The sequence below is a fragment of the Brachypodium distachyon genome, chromosome 1 (assembly GCF_000005505.3).
Source record: "Brachypodium distachyon strain Bd21 chromosome 1, Brachypodium_distachyon_v3.0, whole genome shotgun sequence".
Classification (NCBI taxonomy): domain Eukaryota; kingdom Viridiplantae; phylum Streptophyta; class Magnoliopsida; order Poales; family Poaceae; genus Brachypodium; species Brachypodium distachyon.
The window spans coordinates 19,391,924-19,401,694 of NC_016131.3; the positions used below are offsets into that span (position 1 = coordinate 19,391,924).

Here is a 9,771-nt window from a genome sequence, read left to right on the forward strand (position 1 = left end):
GAAAAGATCCCGAACTAAAAAAGAAAAAAGCAATCAGGTCCTATGACCCCATCTCCACCGCCGGGGATGCCTCCGTTGGATCTTCGACCGGAGTTGAGGGGAGGCCGCGGCGGTTGGTGGAGGCGCGCAGCCGGTGGTAGGCTGGAGGAGGCGCCACAGCGGCCTGGCTGGAGGATGCGGGGCCATGACCGCAGCCGAAGTTGACGAGGAGGCGGCGGCCATGGGGACGGGATGGAGACGGCGGTGGCATCGATGTCAGTCGCCAATCGGGATCGGGAGAGAGGAAGAGCCATCGAGGTGGGGGATGGGGAATTGGGATCGGGAGGTAGACTTCGGGAGACAGAGAGATCGAGAGGAGGGACCGAGGGCGTGAGGGACTGGGCCTGGCCGCCTGGGGTGATGGCCTCATGGGGTAGGTTAAATTAATGGGCTGGGCCAAATTTCATGGTATATCTTAAAGCGGGTAAACAGGGATGCGGGTTCGGGTCCGGCCATACCAGACCCGGACCCGTCAAACCCGACGGGTCCGATTTTTTCCCGTTTTCAGACCTGATTTTAGCTCAGAACCGCATCTAATCGGGTTTAGACCCGTCGGGTAATCGGATTTCGGGTACCCATCATCATCCGGACATGAACTAGCTAAGATTGGCAAAATACGGATCTTGGTATGGCAGGCACACCGCTGGCATAGTACCTCTTCTTCTTCTCGAGGATGTAACCCTAATTTTCAATAAATAAAGAGGTATTATGTGGTCAAATGGATGGACTAATAAAATTGACCAGTCTTGTACACATCGTGCATTCATCGTGCACAACCAGTTTGCTTCGGACTAGTAACTATCTAGGCCAAAGGTTTCAGCCCCGATATACGTATCGGATAGAACTGAACACATCAAGCGTACGCGCTGGCTATACGTTCGGCGGCAGGAACAACCGGAAATTCTCGAATTCTGCTCGCCGCCTACGGAGTACCGAGTACGGACAAACGCCACAGCACGACCAAGGACAATGTTGGCGTTTACGGCGTCTCCTCTCTGCCTCCGTTACCCATGTGCGCCCGGCCGTGCTTTGCTTGTACCAGTAGCATGAAGCAACGGTGGTTGCGCGCGTGCCGTGAGCAAATGACCGGCCGATGCCGCGCTGGTACTCGACCCGTAGCGGTGGGCGGCCGTGGCCAGCAAAAGCGCGAGAAATTACCGTCTCCCACCCGTCGAAAGCGCCTCACCAAACGCTCCTCGCGGGGACAATTTCGGGAATTCTCGGAGCCATCTGGGCTTGCCGGGCTACCTACAAAGGCTGCGGGGCTTTATTTAACCGGCCAGTACTACTGCCACCCTCCGGCCTTCTTCTACTCATCAGCGAGCAAGAACAGAGCGAGGAACAAAGCCGCCGGGGAGGACTTCATCTCCATATATCTCTTCCTTCGATCTCGGTGCTGGCCATGGGCGCTGCGAGGAGGGGTTCGGCCATGGCCGTGGCGGCGCTGGTGGCGGCGGCGATGTGGGCCGGGATGGCGGCGGCGGCCTCGTACGAGGTGGGCGACAAGCTCGGGTGGACCATCATGGGCAACCCCAACTACGGCGCCTGGGCCAACTCCAAGAAGTTCCACGTCGGCGACACCATCGGTACGTACGTACGCCCTGCATCCATCTTCTTCCCCTCATATCTCTCGTGCGCATTCACGCGCTCTGTTTCCTCTTTTCCGACGATTTCCTTCCAAATTCCGGGCCATACTGAAACCTGAGGACTGTGAGCCCGTCACGATTTGCTTCCTTCATACTAGGAATTTAAACAGATTCTCCTTGTCTTCTGCACCGACTGTGTGCTGCTTGATTCCAGTAGCCACGGTGCAAAACCTCCTGGAAACCTTCACCTGCACGCGCTTAGATTAAATCTAGCCCTCTGGGGTACTTGTGCTAGAAAAGTTTATTTATTTTTGAGCAAAATGCTACTAGTAGACAAGTTGATGCCCCGAGCGAGAGCCACAGCCCACAGAGCATTTTTCCTTTCCACCCTAGTTGCCAGTAACGCAAGGTAGAAGCGGGGCCCGACCGACCGAGCTCCCACTTATGAACTGAGTACCTTACTGGAAGGAGACACGGGTACTCGTCCACTACCCACTAGACACTAGTCCCGGAAGCATCAATCGGCACCGCTAGCTAGCACCGAAGGCGCTGGACGCGGGACGTCGTTATCTCCCCCCACCAGCAGAGCCTTCCTTGGCTTTTGCTGCAACCTTTTGCTTGCCACGCCATAGCACCCCCAAACTGAAACGCATCGGTTCACTTATTACGTTCGCGGAGATAGCAGCTGGCTTCTCAGGGCGCGGTCTGCAGCGCGACCGCCACCACGCGCGAGACGTGACGGCAGTCAAAGCTAAAGCCCCGTCAATTAAATTCACTAGCTGGTCGGCCGTGCACTCTCAGACGTGAATTCGCGAGGGGCCTGCTGGGGACACGCGCTCTAAGCTTCAAAAATAAAAATTTGCGATGTTTTGATGAAGAAAGGGTTCGACACATGAATGGCACCCTCATATTTGCTTTGATGATGAGTCGTACTCCTCTTATGATGAAGTTAATCAGAATTGAAGGTAGTACACTAGCGAAATGAAGAGATCTAGTGGCCTGCATCCGTGACGGTGCCGCACAGTGCATTATAACTCCGGCTGGCAGTGGAAGAGAGAAGAGACGAGCGTCTAGTCCCCACAGAGCTGGCTAGACAGCACTCAATTTCTGCAGAAGACTGAGATATATTCCCCCACGACGTGACGTTGCAAAAAATGCGGTTTCAGCCATTTTAAAATTTTAATCCCAACAATTACTATAAACAATCCATACCAGAAGTGAGCTAAAACCATTTGCATATAACAAAATTTATTGTTATCTAATTTGCTCTCAGATGTCGGGCTGTCGGGCTGCAGTAGTTAGAAGCTATGCCTCCTCGTCACAAATGGCCTAGTCTGATCATCGATTATGTGTGGCAATACTAAGTACTAGAGTAGGTTTCAAATTTCAAACAAGTAATTTTACCCAGTACAATGATTAATTCTACAAAAGTAGCACTGAACAAGCTAAGATAAAACTTGGCAATGTAAACAACAGAGTGCTGCAATGGTATAAGAATAAGCAATTAATCTAAACAAGCATACACAGCAAAACAAGATTGAATAGAACCTAACCTAATCTCCAATTGCCACACACAATCTCACTAGTGCCAGTAATCGTCATAGAGCAATCCGACAGCCCACAAAAACCATACAAGCTTCCCTATACTAGTGAATCAGATACCAAAGGCAACAAACACTAGTATGGTTATTTGAATGGATTAGAGTACAAATTAAATTACTCACGACGCGGATGTCACTCAAAACCACCGAGAAGTCTGAAGCAAGGCACGTCCAAGACACTGTCCCAGAAAACCTATCGCCGCCGTATTGCCGCGGTATGCCGGCGAGGTTTCGGAGATACAATGCCTCAATCCGTGAGATGGGGCAAACCAAACAATCACGGAATTGGAGCACGGTGTCAAAAGCCACACAAGAATCCCAATGTGAGACCACAATCGAAGAAATCGATCTCAATCAACGGAACCCAACACGGCCATCGGGCTCGATGTGCAGCTCAGGAGTTGGGGAATCCCCTGGATCAAGCCCTCGCACAGGGCAGCACACCAACGGCAGCACGAGGATTGAGTCCTCACACCGCCGCTGCTACTCGCCGCCTCCGTTGCGTGCTCGCCGCTTAAGCCGCACCAACACAGGCTCGGTTTGTTGGAGAGGGAGATTGAGAGAGAGAAGGAACTGGTGCTACTGCGCCCGTCCAACAGAAAGAGTGGAGTTCGATTTATAGCAGGAGGAGGAGACCGTGAGCTATCCGCCGCAAGGGCCGGCAGGCCGATCGCATCGCATCGCATCGCAGCGACGGAGTCGCCCCGGCTGCTGCTCAAAGAACAGAGGATAGAGTCCTCTTCCTCTGCTCTACCTTATCCACCCTTTCCTCTCTTTGACACATGTGACACATGGGACCCATTGCAGGAATAATTTTTCATTTTCTTAATTTCCCTTTAATTCCGAAAATGAATTTCGAAATTGTGGAAATTCTCAATGCGGCCCTTTCCTTCCTTTCCCACTCCGCAGTAAACGTGGTCCGTGCCATGTGTCAGGCCGCAGGGCAGGGTCTGGGTCCCTGGCCGGGCTGGCCGTTTCGGTTCTTTCGGCGCAACGCACGGCAGCCTCATCCTCACGCACGCCTAGTGCGCGCTGCCGACGACCAACCAAAAAAAGAAAAAGAAAAACAGCCCGCAAGAACCTGATCCTGTGCAGGACGGGGTGGCCTGGGGTCGTCGTGTCTCCTGGCGTTTCCCACCCACCTTTTCCTGAACCCGGCCGGCCGCTCGTCCGGACGCTTCGCCAGCTTTCCTGCACTGTCGGCCCTATTGCCTTGCCGACTTGCCGTGCGGGCTCTATTGCTTCTGGTTGTCCACGTTCCCTTCCGTGCTTCTGGCCCTGCTCGCCTCGACGGTCGTGTCACCTTTCTGCTCCTGTTTTCTACTACTCCACTACTGGTAGCACGGATAATCAGCATCGAGCACCGTGTGGTATGGTAGCGTGGCGGTCACTATTTGCTTGTGGCGAGATGTAGTAAAAGTAAAACCAGGGACACAGGTTTGCCGGATCGAGCCCCTGCTACTGCTAGCTGCTGCCTTCTGGCCTGCTATTCGTTTGTTTTCAGCAAGAAAGGTGTGAACTGAACCGCCTGGCGTCAGCGTACACGCACTTTGAACTGTTCTTCTCCTCCACCCAATAAAATGAAAAAGGCAGTTGTGATTTCTCATGAAAGAGCATACTTGCACTATAGTACTGGAGTACAGTGTCTTCATTCTTAGCGTGAAGTGAAGTGGGTCTGCTCGAGCTGGATTGGAAAGTAGGTTCGGCTAGCTAAAGCACGAAACGAAGCATGCTTTGGGGAAAAACCCCATAATACTGTTTTTTGGTGCGCCCTAAAAGGCTCTGTTTGCTTTGTTGCTTATTACGGATAAGCTCTTTGCCGCTTTTTTTTATTTATCATGGTTGTGCTCCTGGAATGGAAGGCACTTTTGCTGTTGCAGGGTCTCAGCTGAAGAAAGTTGAGGTCTAGTGTACTACTCGTTGAATTATGCACCTTCGATCTCAAAAGCCAAAGCCCCATTATGGACCCATTATTTGAATAATTGGTCCATAGGAGCAAGCTCGTTGTTTCGCGTGGCACTTTGACCGACGAGTTCATAGATCCACTCCAGTCGCTGCCGGAGGGTTGAGAAATAGGAGAGCATAGGAGAAGGCGCATAGAAAAGGCAGTGAGCAGTGTGGAGAAGAAGGGCTTTTATGTGGCAACGGTCAAAGTGCCATGCCAGTAGGTAAGACTCGCCCAAACCCAGTTAGGACATGTGATGAATCAGTAAACATAGATTTCGGACTCATATGTGCATTAAAAAAATTATAACTAACTTTACACATTTACATAGGAATTAGGACCGTTGTGCATTTTACTCGTTGAATTATGCACCTTCGATCTTAAAAGCCAAAGTCCCATTATGTTCGTGGTGTAACTGTGTCGTAGGGCTAGGGCAAGGCCGCTATCGATTATGAGTTTCCGACTCAGTATAATTGCTTGCTAGTGCAATCTTCCAGTCTAGCACAGGCTACCCACTAGGTAAACTTTTTCAACACATCAAGATCCCAAGATGTGCATGGTTCACATCAATATATATCATCCTTCGATTCTTCCTTCTTTTTTGCGGGATGCTTTGATTTGTTCCTTGTTCCACCCAACATCACCATTCACCAATGGGGCACTTCCTAGGTGGACCATCGTCTCCTTCCTTGAGTCCTAGCTAGCCAGGGCCCATGCTGTTCCTCTACTCATCTGCCTGAAACCTTTTCTGCAACTTGTCAAATTATGCTGGGAACCTGTTGCCAACTCATCGATGCACGCGCTTTTATTGTTGGTTTGTTGGTAGCCCGCGGTGGCCCTGAAAGATGACCGCACACATGCATCTTTAGAAAGTAATCAGAGAACCACAAATGTATAATAGCTATCGCCCATCGAGGAAGGGGATCTATGATTGCCACTGTGACAACATGTAAGTGTGTATGATAGAAGTCGGGCAAACTACCATGCTTGCAATGTCGATTCCAGGTTGAGGGAAGTTCATGAGCTGTAAAGTTTGCATGGTGATCATATTATTTGTTCCACTGCGGACTTGGATCGAGTATCTTTATGATGCCAACCCGTGAGGCGTCGAGCTGACACATTCTTTCTGGTAAAGTAAGATGCACATTCTTTTCATCAGGATAGTTGTGAGGAGAGTAAAGAAACACCTGTCCATCCCATTGCACAATTAGTCTTGTCATAGCACGCATGGATGCAGAGCTGTTTATAGATATATAGTGGGCAGCTTTCAGTAGCAATTGTCAAAGGTGGTGCCAGATCCGCCGATTGTGAATGAGTGGGTTGGTAGGATATGATTCTTGCTCATATGAAACACACATGATGATTCATCCTGTTCCTCAACAACCAAAACCAAAAGTTCTCGCGTGAGAATGCTGTCCCTTTGAGGGCATTAGTACTACGATTTGATGCATGGCTTGAAACAGTTTCGATCAATTTTAATAACTTGTGCAAATGATTGTTGTTTTATTTCCTTTCATCATGGTGATGCACTTCGTACATGTTAATCTGCGTTTAGGATGACTATTAACTTGTGAGTCCTGAAATTTTTGCCGCAGTGTTCACGTACAACAAGCAGTTCCACAACGTGATGGCGGTGAGCAAGGCGGACTACAAGAACTGCGACGTGACGAAGCCGATGGCCACCTGGTCCACGGGCAAGGACTCCGTCGTCCTCAACACCACCGGCACCCACTACTACCTCTGCGGCTACCCGGGCCACTGCGGCATGGGGCAGAAGGTCGCCGTCCACGTGTCCGCCGCCTCCTCTGACGCCCCTTCCGCGGCACCCTCCATGGCGCCCGCGCCGGCATCCTCCTCCGGCTCCGGCGGTAGCACCGCCGGCCGCGCCGCCGCCGCCGCGCCTTCGCCGAACAAAAACGCCGCGCCGTCGACCGTCGGATGCTCCGTCGCCCTGACCGCCGCCGCGTCCGTGCTCTCCGTCGCCGCCGCCGGCCTCAACCTCCTGTAGTCGAGTCAAGGACATGGGTGTCTCGTCTCGCCTTGTGAATCGTGAGCTTGCGTTTGTGACCGCCGCATGAGCACTGCGTATGAGCTTCCGGAGTCTGCGTTCCGTTTCTTGTTTTTGCCTCTTGTTCCATATAAACTCTAGTCTGATTCTGTGGGTCCTGGTTTGATTTGGGAGTTTGTGCCGGTTGCCGTCGGTTTTAGTTCTATCAATTGAGCACTCGTATTATCTCAGCTCCTTTCTCCACTGTCTGGCCTGCGGCTCTGAAGATCAATCCCTTGGGAAATATGTACATGCTAGTCTGCAGCACAGCAGCTCGTGCATTTCTGAATTCGTAAAATAATTGCCCGGGACACAATCATTGAGCACATCAGCGTGATTACCAGGATTCAGAAAAGTGTTGCCAGGAAGACGGGGGTGCGCTAGCGACCAGCTTTTCTTGACCTGTCAGTACTAGTACTAATTTGAGATGATTTGCTACCGTGCGAAACTTGCACAGTTGCCCTTTGTGTCGTGCCTGCGGCGATGGTACCCTGATCTGGTTATGTTTGTCCTCTGTGCTCAGTGACAGCCTGACAGCCATCTAGAACGGTAGATTAATTCGTCAGCCGTTTTCTCGGGTGTGTATTGTGTTTATTCCCATCTGAACTTCTGAAAGATCTCATGAGGAACGGTTGCCACATCTAGGCATGGACACCATAAATTTGACGGAGACAAGGTAGAAATTGAGACAGACAGAACACGTAGGCACACAAAATGCCGCTAAATGAAGGTGTCAAAAGAAATCCCAGGAATGCGCGTAAAGCCGACGATTCTTCCTTTTCCTTCTCATGAGGATTGCAAATCATCATGCGACATTGCAGTCGCACCAGCCTCGGCGACCGCAAGATAACACATACTCTCGGCAACTTGTTCCATCCAAACGATGAGGGCTGCTGAATTCATATCGGCACCCGAGCGCGCAATCAGAACAGCCAATTGGACATGGTATTATACGAGGTCTTGGACAGAACACGATACGACAGCTAGAAAACCAGTAAAAAGTCCGAGACCATCCAAAACAGATTCGAGCAATCTTTTATTCTTATGTAAATCCGCATCGCTTATTTTCGAACTGAGCGAGTAGTATAAATGAATAAATTGGTAACATTTTTTAGACAAGAAATTGTTTACCTCTTTTCTTAGGCAAGATATCTTTCACTTTTTTTTTTGCCACGGAAGAAAGCTTTTTAACTTTTATTGAAAAGACCATCCAACCCCAACTTAGCGAGAAAAAGAAAAGCAACAATATCGTTTATCCCATAAGTTTATGATGATGCCACGGGTTATGACAAAGCCACAAGCTTCTGATCTTAAGGTTTCTCCTAACGATGTCTATGGTTTAGCCATGAAGCCACATTTTAGCCGACGGATGCATGCATTGTAGAACGTGGACAGTGAGACCTTCTATGGCATGTTCAGTTTTCTTTGTTCAATCCCAACTTCCATACTCGCGGGCTCGCAGCCCACATACACACCAAAAACACTCGCAGCCCACATGAATTGTACTCAATCAAAGACAATTATTATGGATACTGAAGACGGCAGATACAAGGTGAAACTTCACACAACTTTTCGATTTGTCCATTCCTTTTATTTGTAGCTAAAAAAAAGTGTCATGTAACTGAGACGGACAAAACTAATCTTTTAGCAGGTGCTGCAGCTCTACAGGCAGAGACCCTAAGGCATCATGACAGGCAGGCGCACCTGGACAAGGACAAAGGGAAGACCTCTCGCCAAGATGAGCAAGCTGACAGAAAGGGCAAACGGAAGACTGAAGATGATGGAACACAGTGATCGGTGAGCTGCTGGGAAGAGAATGGATCTCCGAACAAGTTGCATTTTTTGCTAGCCCTGTGTGCTAGTTTCTGTTCTGTTAACTACCTTCTGTTTCGTTTAAAACGCTGAACTTGTGTGTGTTCTTGCTAGCCTTAGGCGGCAAGTATGTGTGGACATATGTGGGTGATTTCGGGTGTATTCCGTTATCGTCTGATAGTGGAATCCGATCGTATGATCGTTTTTTTTTAAAAAATGTGACCAACCTCGAGCTTCCATAGCATTGCAGTCTGCAAGCCGTGCCGTCCCACGACTTGGAAACGACTCGGGAACGCTCATGCCGGCAGGCGACGCGATCTGGACGCGCACGCGGAGATCTAAGAGCATCTCCAGCCGCGCCCCCCATTTGGCGTCCGGCGCAGCTGTTTTTTAGGCCGTTTGGGGGGCGCCGACGGTTTTTTTTTAGGGTTCTGCCATGACCCAGCCGCGCCCCCAATAAGAACACCCCCCCACAAATTTCTTTTTTGAAAATAGACAAAATTTAACTAAATTCGTCGAAATTTAAATGAAGTAGGCGAAATTTAATTAAACATAAAGTTTTTTCATTACATAATTCTATAATAAAAAAAGGCCGCCTAGTCGTCGAGGTCGCTGAAGTAGGCGAGGCAGGCCTCGTCGGAGTCGATTTCGACCGGCTTCGTCTTCACCTCCGTCGCAGGGCTCTTCCCCGCCTTCTTCTTGTCGGCGGCCTCCCTCTCTGCCTCCTTTGCGCTCGCTGGC

At 50.2% G+C, this 9,771-nt stretch overlaps 1 protein-coding gene across 1 annotated transcript; it reads left to right on the top strand.

Annotated features, from left to right (window-relative positions):
- The first annotated feature begins 1,318 nt into the window (after positions 1-1,318).
- Positions 1,319-7,409, top strand: LOC100839890 (mavicyanin). Its single transcript, XM_003562860.4, has 2 exons — positions 1,319-1,625; positions 6,767-7,409. Exons 1-2 carry the CDS (start codon positions 1,442-1,444, stop codon positions 7,177-7,179), a joined length of 597 nt encoding a protein of 198 aa, XP_003562908.1. The 5' UTR covers positions 1,319-1,441; the 3' UTR covers positions 7,180-7,409.
- The last annotated feature ends 2,362 nt before the right edge of the window (positions 7,410-9,771 follow it).